This window comes from Poromitra crassiceps, assembly GCF_964638095.1.
Source record: "Poromitra crassiceps genome assembly, chromosome: 7".
NCBI classification, from domain to species: domain Eukaryota; kingdom Metazoa; phylum Chordata; class Actinopteri; order Beryciformes; family Melamphaidae; genus Poromitra; species Poromitra crassiceps.
In genome coordinates, this window is record NC_139628.1 from 26,040,809 (window position 1) to 26,056,755 (window position 15,947).

At 43.7% G+C, this 15,947-nt stretch overlaps 1 protein-coding gene across 3 annotated transcripts in view; it reads right to left on the reverse strand.

The window, feature by feature from the left end:
- Window positions 1-931: 931 nt before the first annotated feature.
- stk26 (serine/threonine protein kinase 26) overlaps window positions 932-15,947 on the reverse strand; it is a 55,642-nt gene continuing 40,626 nt past the window's right edge. For all 3 annotated transcript variants that reach the window (XM_083640559.1, XM_083640558.1, XM_083640560.1), the window contains exons 6-12: window positions 15,635-15,792; window positions 10,557-10,742; window positions 7,401-7,543; window positions 7,025-7,121; window positions 5,306-5,338; window positions 4,535-4,671; window positions 932-4,081 (exon numbers count right to left, since the gene is read on the reverse strand). In XM_083640559.1, coding sequence (XP_083496685.1) covers window positions 4,066-4,081; window positions 4,535-4,671; window positions 5,306-5,338; window positions 7,025-7,121; window positions 7,401-7,543; window positions 10,557-10,742; window positions 15,635-15,792 — 770 coding nt within the window. In that variant the 3' untranslated portion in view covers window positions 932-4,065. The remainder of the gene's footprint in view (window positions 4,082-4,534; window positions 4,672-5,305; window positions 5,339-7,024; window positions 7,122-7,400; window positions 7,544-10,556; window positions 10,743-15,634; window positions 15,793-15,947) is intronic.

Below are 15,947 nucleotides of genomic sequence, written 5' to 3' on the forward strand. Positions count from 1 at the left end.
AGCAGGGAATGTAGCTTTCTATTGTTTAACTATAAATATTAGCTTTAGCCTAATAATTGCAGTGCCTATCATATATTATCTTTGAGTTAAACTGAATATTGTCATCTAAAAACGTCTCCTATGGACACCCATCAGCCCTGTCACTTCTGAATAGATGCACTGATCTGTTTAACAGAGTCGAATGGAGGCAGGAGTCACAGATTAGACGAGGCGATTCAATCCTATCGGTATAAACGTGCATTCCAAACACTTATTAAAAAATAATATCCAGAAAAGAAAATTAAGCAAAAGCCCAATTCAAAACGTTCATTATGTCACTATGACACCTGCATAATCCTGGTACAGTGGCATAACTAAAAGCTCAAAACAAACTAATGAGGGTTATCCTTAACCTCGGTCAAAGAACGCACATTAGCCCAAACCATTTTAAAGAGTTGAATTGGCTCCCCGTTGAAGGTAGAGTTCAACAGTTAAAACTTATCATGGTCTATAAAATTTGACATAATCTTTGTCCAAAGTATTAGTATTTTCAGTTTGTTCGGTACACTGATGCCCTGAACACGAGGGCTAGTGTAGCGAACTTGAAACAACCCAAACTAAAAAGCAAAGTGTGGAGAAGTACATTCCTCTACACGGGGGAGGAGTGGAACAAAATCCCTAATGAAATTAAATCTGCTAGTTCTCTGAATAGTTTTAAAAACCCTCTAACAAATTAATGCCGAGTAAGCTACAGTAGTACAGTGAAAAACCTTTCTTTGACTGTTTTTTTTACTTTTTTTCCCCCACGTACAATATTGATGTTTTTTTTATGTGTATTATCATAAAATGGAATATTGATAGCAGCACTCCCTTATCTGTCTGCCTCGCAGCCGAGACTTTAGAACCGCAATGGAATAAATAAGTCTTACGACTTTATTGTGATATTGTGATACATCATTTTATGCTTGTTGTGTTGTATTTTTAATTTGTCAAATAAATTCAATCAATCAATCCATCAATCTCTCCATTCAGATTGTTGGATAGAAACTACCCATTATATACAATTTGTACAAAAGTTGCATCTATTGATCCTGATGCATGGGTAACTGAAAGCCAGATGATATTTGCATACAGTACAAGCTTCTCAGTTGTATCCTTATCACAATGACAATGAAATACATTGAAGTAGCCATACTATTTACACAGCACGTTTTCAGCACAATCTCCCAAAGAAGACACAAATGTAATCAATACCGCAAGTTTCGGAATCAAACTTAAATATTTATTCATAAAACTCTAAATCCCCCTACAAAAAGAGTACATTTCTATAAAATCTTACATCTTTCATTTTACAACCCCCTCCCCCCTCAAAAAAACAAAAACATGTTCATATCCCTTATGATATATAAAAAGATGAAAATATACAATGACCAAGCGTTATAGTGTCTTTGGTACAAAAGATCAGTAATAGCTTTGATTACAGCTCCCTTCGTGCTGAATAGAGCACGAGATTTGCGTTACTCTTCCAACGATCACGACTGTGTTTCTCCAAACTTGGACACACATTACAGATTACACATCCTTTTGCAAGAGCGAGCGGAAGTCGTCATCTGGTTGCTTCGCTTCCCGGAAAAACTCGGAAAGGTTTGAAAAAGTTTGACGAATTCTTATTTCAACTGGAAATGTCGCGCGCTCCTTGCTAGCGCTCGCCCGGCTCGCCCCCTCAACTGGTGGCGCTCGTATCTACCCAGCGTGCCTCGTTGTTTTGCGGATGCAGCCACGGTGGAGCCTTGTAACCAATGAATGGTCAAATGACTTCCGTATCCATGGCGACCACCGGAATCCTGCACTATTAGCATTTATTTTAACAAAATATTCGACACTTGGATCTGCTGCAACCGCCAAAGAGAAATAACTACTGCTGAAGATGAGAAAACTGAATTGAGCTTTCATCTAGAATTATCGATGCTTCGATCATCGATCATTTTTGATAATTTTTGTTGCCGTCATGACCTTTAACCTTTATAAAATAGATAGATAGTAGCAACTGGCGTTTGAGAACGACTGGATACCATCAGGGAGCTGTAATTGAAAAGCTTTACTGAAACAACAATAACAATGTATGTAATATTGGCATATAGATTCATCTGTGTCAAGTGCTACTGAACAGTATCGACATCTACAAGGCAAGGCATGACACAAGAAGTCACTGCTGCAGGGGGAGAAGCTCCTAACACCTTTTGTTCAACATTTCCATTGAAAAACCAGATATTTCCAAAAAGTGATGCCACATTTTGGAAAATGATTGATGGCAAAAGAATCTGGAGCGGGCGTCCGGGTAGTGCAGCGGTAGATGCCCTGCCTACCAACACGTGGGTCGCAGGTTCGCGCCCCCGTGTTACCTCCGGCTTGGTCGGGCGTCCATACAGGCACGATTGGCCGTGTCTGCGGGTGGGAAGCCGAATTAAGGGTATGTGTCCTGGTCGCGTGTATACTTTTGGCAACCTAGTTTAGATGAAACCACGCCCCAAACTCATTTGATTGGTCGCCCCCTCATAGGCAACGCTGCCCGCAGCCACCCCTGACAACCAGGCAGGCACCGGTCAAAGATAACTCTTTGCCCCGAAGTCGAGTGTGTTTTCCCTGTTGCATAACGAAGCCGGGATGTGCTGCCCTCCTAGTTCTCCGAGCCACACATCTCCAGGGGAAGGAGAAACGGGGGGAAATGGGGAACACACTCGACTTCGGGGAAAGAGTTCTCTTTGACCGGTGCCTGCCTGGCTGTAAAGAGAGGCGTTCGGGGTGCAGCGGAGTCACCTCTGCTGTTTATGGGTTATCAGTGGTGGCGGGGGACACTGATGCGTATGGCGGGGAAACGGTGTGTGTGTGCGCCTCGCTTCGGCGGATGAGTTCGGAGGAGTGGCTTGCTTGAGAAAGGTGGCAAGGTGTAGTTGGGGCGACCAATCAAATGAGTTTGGGGCGTGGTCTCATCTCAACTGGGTTGCCAAAAGTGTACGCGTCCTGAGGCGCTGAACTAGGGCATCCTCCGGTCGGTCGGGGCGGAAGGGAACTGGTGGGAATAGCGTGATCCTCCCACACGCTACGTCCTACCGGTGAAGCTCCCTGCTGTCAGGTGAAAAGAAGCGGCTGGCAACTGTGCCAGCCGCTTGTGTCAGAGGAAGCACGGTGCTAGTCTACGGCTCTCCCCAGATCGGCAGAGGGGTTGGAGCAGCGACCCGGGCAGCAGGGGGAAATTGGCCAAGTACAATTGGGGAGAAAATGGGGGGAAATCAGGAAAAAATAATAAAACAATAAAAAAAAAATCTTCATTTTGTCAACCAAGGATGTAAATTACCTCCTCTCCTTTAAAAAAACAAATAGCATAATTTGCTCCATATACAGTACGTATATATATATATATATATACTGTGTATATATATGCACAGGGACCTATATATATATATATACTGTATATATATATATATATATAAATACAGTATATATAGGAGGGAGGAGGTAATTTACATCCTTGGTTGACAAAATGAAGATTTAACAGATTGAATCCTCTAACCCCTTTTTTTTGCGAATGTCTTTTTCCAATAAGGATACTTATAGTGCTTAGAAAATAAAATGCAAAGCTGTTAATTAGAAAATAAAGAAATAAAGTTATTTGCAGGTCCTGCCAAACACAACCAGGGGAGAAAGCAGATCTTCACTGAACAGCAGTACATATATACATATGTACATATATATATATATATATATATATGCAAATATATATACATATGTATATATATATATATATATATACATATGTACATATATATATATATGTACATGTACATATATATATATGTGTACATACAGTATATACAGTATATATACAGTATATATATATATATACTGTATATATATGTACATGTACATATATATATACAGTATATATATATATCCATGTAGTGTGTGTGTGGATGTGTTGAGGAGATATTGCACAGCAAGACTCCTCTATTTCTCATCATCCAGCAGCGTCACTGTACGAGGACACAGTCTCTCTTTTTATGTTTCCCTTACTCATCCGGCCCTTCTTCAGTTGGTCGAGAATCTGAGAGAGAGAGAGAGAGAGAGAGAGACTTGGTAAACAAACATTTGGCGAAGAAAGACATTGTCTCATTTAAAAATAGAGTGGTAATTATATGGCTGCTTAGAGGATAGAAAACAGGGTGTTTTTATCCGTGTATTTACAGTATCAGTTAGTGCTGTGGGCGAGACGTTGTCTTTGAGACAGACAGAGGCAGCTGCATCATAGTCAAAGTAGCAAATATGTTTATTTATTCATAATTTATTCATCCCAACTCTATTTTGGGGGGTACATTATTATTATTACATTTATGTGTTTATTTAAATCCATATTCTTGTTTCTTTGTATACCACTTATGCTGAGCACATATCTGCACTGTTTGCATAGCCTATTTGAATGTTAGTTATGAAGTAGGTAGCACATTTTTATAATAATTGTATTATTTTATTTTACTTCTACAGGAGAGGATCAACATACTTCTGAAACCTGGCGATGATGTGTGTGACCATCCTGTCTGTGATTCCCGGGCAAACCTCCTCGGCCAATCGGATGTTGCGCTCCAGCTCCTCGATAGCCGATCGCTGCTCAGAGTGGTCCTTATACGGCTGCTTCAACTACAGAAAAGGATACAAAACAGAGTGTGTTTTTATCTGCGTATGCGTATATATATATATATATATATATATATATATTGTATTTAAGTGGTGCAGCCATTTCTATAAGTGACATGTCTGTTCGAGGATGAGATGTGTGCACCGAGATGTGAGCACGAGATTTCGCCTAGGCCCCTGCCCACAAGGAAGTGAGAGTGGAGACAAGGCGCCGCGGCTCCAAACCGGTGAAACACGGACGCACGCACGGATCAGACCTGAGAAACTTGCACCGCTTACTTCATAACCAGGTAATAGCTTGCTATTAACACTGGCTCGCCGCTATGGGGGCAGCAGATTGCTAGCTGGGAAGTGTTTCCAGGTAAACCCTACATCTCTAGATGTTTGATCATCTAACATTACCATGAAATTAAATCCATTTGTTTCTGGCACGGTTAGCCTATTACATAAATTTCAGTTACTCAGATATACCCAGTGTAAAAACCAAGCTATTACCTGGTTATTACCTACCGTAATTATTACTCTTTACTCTTTAATATCCCACTATTACCCCCTATGACCATGTTGTTACCAAGCTGTAATGTAAAGTTTTACCATTGTTTGTTTGTTTTTTATTTAAAGTGTGTGTTATGCTAACCTCAGTGAAGACAGGAGAGATGACTGTAGTCAGCTGAGGAGAGAGAGAGGGGGAGGAGGAGAGAGGAGGAAGACGGGGTGAGCAGGGGATGACATTTAATGCTAGGGATGCACCGATATGAAAATTTTGGCCGATACCAATAACCAATATTAACATTGCTGTTATGGCCGATAACCGATATTTACCGATGTCGATATGATCTGTATATATTTTTTAATCTCATAATCAAATTTTATACATACTGAAAAACCAATGTAAACACCGTGAATTTGAAAAAGTAACACATTTCTTTATTTCCAAAACATTTTGAAAAATCATAGATTTACCATATTGTTTCCTCTCAATGTGAAAATCTTGGCTGATACCGATATCCCGATAATAACATTGCAACATCGGACCGATGGCAATATGTTAAAAAAATCACTAACTTCGGCCGATACAGATATGATTGCCGATATATAAAATATATATAATAGCATCCCTATGTAATGCGGTTCTATTTGCCAAAACAGCAGGTCTCAATGCAATATAGACACATACCGGTAGTTATACTACATAGTATATATACATAGTTATATATATAGATGGTAAATGGTAAATGGACTGCATTTATATAGCGCCTTTATCCAAAGCGCTTTACAATGTGCCTACATTCACCCATTCACACACCGAAGGTGCTAGCACAGCCATCGGGAGCAATTTGGGGTTCAGTGTCTTGCCCAAGGACACTTCGACATGCGGACTGGAGGAGCCGGGGATCGAACCACCAACCTTCTGATTAGTGGACGACCCGCTCTACCTCCTGAGCCACAGCCGCCCAGATATAGTTTTGTTCCAGAATAGATATCTGCCTAAAAAATAAAATAAAAAACTTGGCATGAGCATAATGTACTTGGCAAGTGCATTATGGGCTACTAATTGCATATGGAGTTATCTATAAGACGTTTGCTTACTGATCGTAAATGTGATCGCCAAAAATCACGATCACCAGAAAACGCTTCAAAAGACATACATTTGTGAAGACTATCTTACTGAACACAAATGTCTCAGACTCATAAACCTTTGTTAAAGGGATACTTTTTCGGGAGTTTCGCTTATTTACAAGGTACACCATGCCTTTACCGTCACTGTCCGAGCAGTATACAGTGAGCTATAGTCGTGAAGTTAGTAAGCATCGCCTTAGAATGGATGCCAATGGTACACCCGTTCAAAATAACCAAAAACACAGATCTAATAGCGCCAAAATACATGTTGTGCTTCGCGTACTCACCACCAGATGAAATATTCATCCAAATGCGGAGACATTATCTTTCTGTAAGATAAATACATCACCGGAATCACTTTCTAAACATGCGTGACATATAGCGCATGCGCTGTGTCCAGCGGAAGCGCTCTTTACAGAGGCAAACAAGGAAGTAACTCGGTGCAGGGATTTACTCAGAGAATGATGTTTCACGTAACTATGGATTCATATTTCATCTCGTGGTGAGTACCCGAAGCACAACATGTATTTTGGAGCTATTACAGTAGATCTGAGTTTTGCTAACTTCTGGGTTTTAGGACTCACCTCTGCGGCGCTCTATTTGCTGTGAGACTGCGTTGGAATTTACATCTTTTAGGATTTACGCATGCACGCGCACGCGCGCGCACGCACGCACACACACACACACACACACACACACACACACACACACACACACACACACACACAGTACTGACCGTTCCATTCAGGACCTTCCTCCCGTCCGTCTTCTTCTTGCGGACAGTGGTGAAGGACCATTCTGGAGACTGGCTGTTCTCCTTATTACTGGACTCACTGCGCGCGCGGACACGCGGACACACACACACACACACACACACACACACACACACAAAGTTGGCATGGCAAAACAAAACATACACTGTAATTCTCAACTCAAGCCTGAAACAAATTCTGTCAAAAACAAGAAGATTCTGACTCTAACATACACACACACACACACACACACACACACACACACACACACACACACACACACACACACACACACACACACACACACACACACACACACACACACACACACACACACACACACACACACACACTCCTTACCTGTCAGAGTCGTCGGAGCTGCTGTCGCTGTGCCCCTCCTCCTTCCACCTCCTGTACCTGTCGATCAGCTCGCTGAGGTAGGACGTCTTCTTACAGTGTTTCACTATGAACTTGTGTTTGAGCAACTCCTTGGCTGTAGGCCTCTGGATGGAGAGAGAGAGAGAGAGAGAGAGAGGGAAAAAGAGAGAGAGAGAGAGAGATGAACTTGGGTTTGAGCAACTCCTTGGCTGTAGGTCTCTGGATGGAGGGAAAGAGAGAGAGACTATTCTTCCAGTATTTAACTATGAACTTTACTAAAATATTTATCGTGTTTCTATATACGCATCGGTGGTGGATGAGTTGAGTTCCCTCCCCTCCCTCCCTTGATATGTGAAGCGCATTGAGTATCTAGAAAGGCGCTATATAAATCCAATCAATTATTATTATTATTATTATTATTATATGGGAGACGGACATAATTGAAAAAGAGTTGATGGAGAAACACTCAAAATAGTTTCTAGGAGTTGCTCCACCAGGGGGCAGCAAGACGCAACAGATCCAAACAAAACAGTCCTCTACTCTGGAGAGGAAAGCATGAAAAAAAGAATGAAGTGACAATGACTTGTGCAGCTGTTAGTTAATTATCCATATTAATAACATACACCTATTTAAGAATAAATGCCAAAAAGGTTAGCAGATTTGTGTGCTTCTCTCTCTCTCTCAACTTTCAACGGACAAAAAAAAAATCTTTGATGGAAAAAATAAGACCGATTTTTTTTTTTGCCTTTTCCTAAGATGCCATGGTTACGTCCTGGTGGCTGGAATTTATTCATTTTGAAGAATCCCAAATTTGAAGTTAAAGATTTAGCAGAAAAAAAACATTATTTTTAACCTTTAAAGGGATAGTTCGGTTTGTTTGAAGTGGGGTCCTATCAGGTACTCGCATATTAAGCGTCCTGGGTAAGCATCGCGCACCAAGAGGAGAACTGCACTCCAGCTGTGACAGGCACAGTGAGCTGTCTGCTGAGTTTGAAGGGGGCCATGACCAAAAAATGTAAAAAAACAACAACCTCAAAACAAAATAACAAAAAACTGAAAAAAGACATAAAATACATCCATACTGCTCACCTGGCGTAATCCAAGTCTCCAGAAGCCCTGAGATGCCAAGCTGACTTGAAAAGATGTCATTTACTGTTTTTAGCTGAAATCTTGACTGTAGTAAAGGATGAATTATACTCAACCAAGCTCGTTGGGGGTGGGGCCCCGCGAGTCTCCGTGCAGACCCCGCGCTGGGGTTGATGCCATTATACTCAGAAAGTGATCAGCATGTATTGTACAATGGTAATAGTGAGAACAGCCCGTGGAAAAGTCGCAATGAAACGCTATTATGTGCAGTACTGAGTGCGCTTTCACTCTCAAACGACCCCACATCAGCACATAAAGGAATCACCAAACTTGTTTTTACTGAAAGCCGTTTTACTTCTCAGCCCTGATTGCCTACTCTGTGATGCTTTTAATCTCTCTCAATAATGCTCTCAACACAACACATTTACTTGGTGAAATGACTAAAAATTAACAGTTGCAAATCAAAGTTTATAGCCTACCACATGGGTCAAGAAATGTGGGGAAAACACAGCTCAGTGTTCAGGGCTCAGTGGCTTGAAAGCGGCCATGTTTGGAGAGAAACCGTGCGTTGCTCGCCCTGTTAGAAAAAAAATCATGCACAAGGCGAGCGCCACGACGGAGCTAGCGAATAACCACGCCCAACAAATTTACGTCATTTGACGCGCCCGGCCCGCGCTCCACCCACGCGCCCTTCACGGCAGGGTGAGGATAATTCAAGCTTAAGGCTGCTGCACCACCTGGCTACAGAAACCAAACTATCCCTTTAAACAGGCCCACCAAAGCATCCTGTTTCAACAGGAAACATGTCGAATTACGGAAGCAAAAGACCATCAAAATACAGTTTCCTTGTGTTTTTAAAGCTGCACTACACAAGATACTTTATGCAAGATAAACTAGAACCACGGATATACGCCTCCGCCAACAAGTGAGCAGTCGACATCCATGTGTGTCCAGACTTTGATGTTTGAGCCAAATGTGAAGAAATTCCATCAAGGTGTTACTGATATATGGTGTTACCGAGCCTGAAAATGGCAATCATGAGGTCACAGTGACTTTGACCTTTGACCACCAAAATGTAATCAGTTCATCCTTGAGTCCAAGTGGACGTTTGAGGCGAATTAGATGTAATTCCATCAAGGCGTTCCTGAGATATCACGTTAACAAGCATGAAACGAGCAGTCGTGATGTCACAGTAACCTTGAACTTTCACCACCAAAATCTAATAAATTAATCCTCGAGACCAAGTGGACGTTTGAGGCAAATCTGAAGAAATTCCGTCAAGGCGTTCTTGAGATATCACGGTAACAAGCTTGTAAATGGCGTTCGTGAGGTCACGGTGACCTTAGTCTCGCTGGCCAGCCTCCTCTCCCTTCCGTCTGAGGAGTCTGGCGCCGCAGGTCTCCATAGTGGGATTGCGATGGGCGGCGCTTAGCGGCAGTGCCCTTGGAAAATAGTTTCCAACAATCCAAACTTGCCTTTTTCAGCGTGTAGCAACGAGCTAGCGTGTAGGTTTCTGCCGTTAGTTTGCTAGCTAGTTAGCGTTGTTGTTTTCACTGAGGCAGTAGGGCACTATCTACAGCGACACACAGGGAGGAGGGAGCGGAAGCCGCTCTGATTGACATGGTCGGAGCCAATGACAAGAGTTGTAATAAGCCGGGAGCGGACATCCGGCTGCCACCGAAACAGCCGCTCCAATGGGAGAGCAGAGTAGAGCAGGGGAGGGTTTATCCCAGTTATGGAGACCTGCGGCGCCAGACTCCTCGGACGGAAGGGAGAGAAGGCTGGCAACCAAAATGTAATTAGTTCATCCTTGAGTCCGCCGGCGGAGACATAAAAACACCCATGATAAACCCTGTCAAATCCCCATTTGATAAACTCAAATTTACAGGGTCGTCAAGCTAAAAAGCTAGGCGATAATTCCATTACGCTAAGTCACATCTTTAAAAAAAAAAATGCCTGTCTCTGTTTCTTCCATAGTCAGAGTTCTTGTTAAAGCAGACTGTGCGTGTGTGTGTGTGTGTGTGTGTGTGTGTGTGTGTGTGTGTGTCTTACGAAGGCTGGGTCCTTGTTGAGGCAGGACTCGGTGAACTCTTTGAAGCTCTTGGAGAAGTCCCCGGTCAGCGTGGGCGGGGGCGACTTGGGGATGTGGAACAGCACTCGCATCGGGTGCATGTCCGAGTTGGGAGGCTCACCCTTGGCCAGCTCGATGGCTGTGATGCCCAGAGACCAGATGTCCGCCTGGGGAGGGACACACGTGCGCGCGCACACACACACACGCACACGCACGCACACACACACACACACACACACACACACACACACACACACACACACACATGCACGCACACACACACACATATGCAAAGACACAGGTAAATACAGGTACAAGAAAAGCTACACAAAGCTGTTCATACTTGTAATGTATACAGACACCAGTGTTGTGGTCAAGTCTGAGTCAGACTCGACTCGAGTCCAAGTCCTGGACATATTTTCAGGACTCATGACTCGGACCCAGGTAATTAATAACCCAGGTAATGATGACCCAGGTAATGACCCAGGTAATGTAATGTAATAATAACACACACACAAATAACACTTGTAGTACCCCCTAAAGTCTAAAGTCATACAGTTTATGCATCGACTTACATGCATTCAAACGCACGCACGCACGCACGCACGCACGCACGCACGCACGCACACACACACACACACACACACACACACACACACACACACACACACACACACACACACACACACACACACACACGTCTGGATGAATGTGAGTTCTGAGGCTGACTTGCACTACTGTGACACTCACTGACCATATGTCGGCCTGAGCGAGTGTGTGCGCGCGCACACACACACACACACACACACACACACACAGACAGTTACATATGCAAACAGGTTGGATGTCAGGTCTTCTCAGCTAGCTCCAGTGACCATGTGTCAGCCCATGTTAACAGCAGCAGACGCGCGCACACACACACACACACACACACACACACACACACACACACACACACACCCACACACACACACACACACACACACACACACACACACACACACGAGTGGAGGTGGTCAGTGTCCTATTACAATAGGATGCTGTTTGACAGTTACCCTGCTAGCTCTATACTGTTACACACCGACCATATGTCAGCATGGGGACACGCACGCACGCGCGCACACACACACCCACATGTACACACACGCGCGCATGTGCGCACCCACACACATGTGCGCACCCACACACACACACACACGTACACACGCGCGCATGTGCGCACCCACACACACACACACACACACACCCACACGTACACACACGCGCGCATGTGCGCACCCACCCACACACACACACACACACACACACACACCCACACGTACACACACGCGCGCATGTGCGCACCCACACACACACACACACACGGCTGCAGACATGGCTAAGATGCTAGACTAGACGGTGAAACCATGGCTGCAGCACGCGTGCAGCGTAGCTTCGGCGTGGCGTGGCGTGCAGCTGGTGTGATCGGTCTCCCCTGTTAACAAGGACGCTGAAATGAAAGCGCCTCCACGCTGCGTTGCTTCAGCGTAGGAATGGCGTGTGGTGTGCACAGTGCTCGGGCTATTACTGTTCTTTTCGCATCTCACATCATCTTTACTAATACTTTACTTTACTTTACTTTACTAATGCCCACTGCGTTTTAAAAGTGTGCAATGTGTAATACTTGGCCAGATGCTGCCAAGTAATAAGACAGTTTTAACTTGACAACATTCTAAATGGACCCTAGCTTACTACCTGTTGCAGTGTTTGCTAATCCAATAGCAAACAGGAAATACGCTAGCTTTCAAATTAAGCAATAAGCCCCAAGAGGGCTTATTTCACATTGTACATTTAACCAGCTGACATTTAGATTAAATGTGGCAAATATTGCCAAGCCAATATCCTTTGACTATTAGTTGTGAAAACTCAGTTCCTTCAGTCTTTCGTTCCTTCGACTGAAAGAACAGAAGACAACTTCAAGTTCAACTTGAACTTAAACTTGGACTTGGAACTTGTCTTTTGTTCCTTCGGTCGTTAGTGCCTTCGGTCCTTCATTTAAAAAGTGCCATGTACGAGTAAACAAGACTAACATCATCGTTACTATTTCTGACTGCAGCAGCTTTTTTTTTTTTTATGTTTCAACATTGCCGACTAAAGCCAATATTCTTTGATTATTGATTGTGGAAACTAAGTTCATTCCATCTTTCATTTGGACTTTTTTCCCCCTTCAGTCTTTTGTTCTTTCTGTCTTACGGTCCTTCGGTCTCTCATTCATTCTTTCGTTCCTTCGACTGAAAGAACAAAAGACAACTTCAAGTTCAACTTGAAATTAAACTTAAACTTGAACTTATCTTTTGTTCCTTCAGTCGTTAGTCGGTCTTTCGATCCATCGGTCATGCTTTTAAAAAGTGACGTGAGGCCTCGACCTGTGTGCCATGTACGATTAAAGAAGCGTAACTGAGACCTGAACCTGTGTGCCATGTACGATTCAAAAAGACTGAGGTCTGGACCTGTGGCCGAAACTTGTTGATGTTACTGTTCCAGCAGGTTGTCAATAAAGGTTCATACCGCTGCTGTCCAATGGAAACCTTCCATCTCCAAAGCTTACGTTTGAAAGGGTGTCATAAGATCAAAGGTCGTAGAATTTTCTCAGCCAATCGAAAATCACCTAAATAGACTACCTGCACAACTCCACTACTTCCTGAAATGAGTAGGGCATCTTGGTTTCCTGTCCTACACTATAGACCAAATCAGCGGGGATGTTTACATTTACTTCCGGTTACCCCTGGTTCCGGTTACCTCCGCACAAACTGACGTGTTGAAGACGAAAACAGACAAAGAAGACAAAAATGGTTCGTTCGTGTTGTGTTGTTGGGTGTCCAGTGACCATAAAGAGCGGGTCAAGATTTGGATTATTCTAAATTCCCTCTGCAAAGGGCAAACATGAGCAAAGAGAACTCTGGATTCGGCGGCACACGCTTACTACAGCTACAACATCCGGGTTCCGAGCTGTGTCCGAGCGGCGTCAGTACTGCCTCTGTCTGTAACGTAACGTTAACGAGTCTGCAAAAAAACAGCGAGTTTGACAGTTTAAAAAACGTTATTAGCTAGCTAACACTACATAAAACAAACACAGAAGAAAGGCTAGATACGTCGGACAAGCATGTTTACCAACCGTTTGAACATTTAAATTGACAGTAGTCGGACAAAAACGAGAATTTATTTGACAACGCGCAAATTTAAACCTGGCGCCTTCCCGAAGTGGTACCCGGAAGTAAATGTTGTTTACATGGTGACGTCACGGTGATTTGGTCTATTGGATGAACTGATTAATATCAGGTGTGCCTGACTGCTGCAGACAGAACAACAGTGATCAGTCACACCTGACATTAATCAGTTCATCCAATAGTGTAGGACAGGAAACCAAGATGCCCTACTCATTTCAGGAAGTAGTGGATTTGTGCAGGTAGTCTATTAGAGTTACAATAGTTAAAGCCCCATTATGTAGCCCGCCTCATTTACATGTGCTCACGTTATATGCTACACTTCCTGTTTGTACATTCAGATATGAGCCTTATTTCACTGTTTCTGCTTGTACTCTCTACTTTGCTAACCTTTCTGCAGCGTTCATAACTGATTCGCTGGAGAAAAGAAATTGCTCCAAATATCCCCAAATGTTGTTCTCTCGACTTGTTTGAGTTAAGGAAGAGGTTGCTAATCAAGCTAGCAAGCGATAAACACGTTTCACTTCCTATAAGAACTTCACAATAAAAGGCATCCTGTTAGTTTGTCAGCGGAAAACCTTTAATATGAAGGAGTTGCACAGGAAATGGAGTTAAATGCTCCAGGAAGCTTGAGACATGCTCCAGGACGGCGCCTCAAATTTACCTGGTGCAGAGAGGGAATGATAGAGGCGCCATTCTCCATATTAGAAGTCAGTGTAGCATCAGAATGATTTAAAAGCCGTTGTATTGAGGTAGAATTTGTGAAAAAGCTGCTAAAAATATAGTCAGAATTTGTATGACTAAGGTAAGGGGGGAAGAAAGTAGTAGCAACAGGATCACCTCCTTACCTCTTTTACTCCTTGTAATGCTGGAGAGATCCAAGAATTTATTTAGCTGGAAAAGATTCTATTTATGTCGGAGCAACTTTGTTCTTTAATCCTCATTGTCTCTCCTTCCATCTTTTCATCTCTCTGACGCAACAGCTCAAATTAACTACGGTACATTCACTGACGGGAGTGGCAATTTAACTGGCACACGTCATACGCACCCACACACACATGTGCGTGCACACACACACACACACACACACACACACACACACAGTCACGCACGCACGCACGCACACACACACACACACACACACACACACACACACACACACACACACACACACACACACACACACACACACACACACACACACACATGTGCGTGCACACACACACACACACACACACACACACACACACACACACCACATGAATCAAACCAACCCAGTTAGCACACGCACACCTAACCACATCTTGGGATCTACTGTAGGGACAAATTATACACACACCCTAATGGCTCTGCCTTATTTCCATAAGCCAACCAACCCGGCGCACACACATGCACACACACATGCACACACACGCGCGCGCACACACACACACACACACACACACACACACACACACACACACACACACACACACGCGCGCGCGCGCGCGCACACACACACACACACACACACACACACACACACACACACACACACAACACACGCAGGCACACACACACACACACACACACACACACACACACACACACACACACACACACAGGCTTGTATAGAAAGACACAAACAAAAACCAGACATTGAGAGATGACAGGTTATGTAATGCCTAAAGACATTTGTTGACTTGACTTTGTTGTTGGGTATCATAGCCAACTGTTAGAACTGACCTTTTAGTTTAGTGTGTGTGTGTGTGTGTGTGCGTGCGTGCGTGCGTTTGTGTGTTCATGCGTGTGTGTGTGTGTGTGTGTGTGTGTGTGCGTGCGTGCGTGTTCGTGCGTGTGTGTGTGTCATGTTCTACCTTGGAGTCGTAGGCGGACTGCTGGATGACCTCGGGAGCCATCCAGAACGGCGTTCCCACAAAGGTTTCCCTCTTGATCTGTGTGTCGGTCAGCTGACCCGCGACCCCGAAGTCTGCCAGCTTCACCTGACCGTGTTCTGACAGCAGCACGTTAGCCGCTGGAGGGAGAGGGCGGAATATATTGTTGTAGTATTAGCAGTTTACTTATATGAAAATATTTTCTTTAAAACAACAGATTCATACAGGAATCTCTGCATGTAATCCAAGTGGTAAACTGTGTTACGGTACAGAGGTTTAGTCCTATCTGTATCTT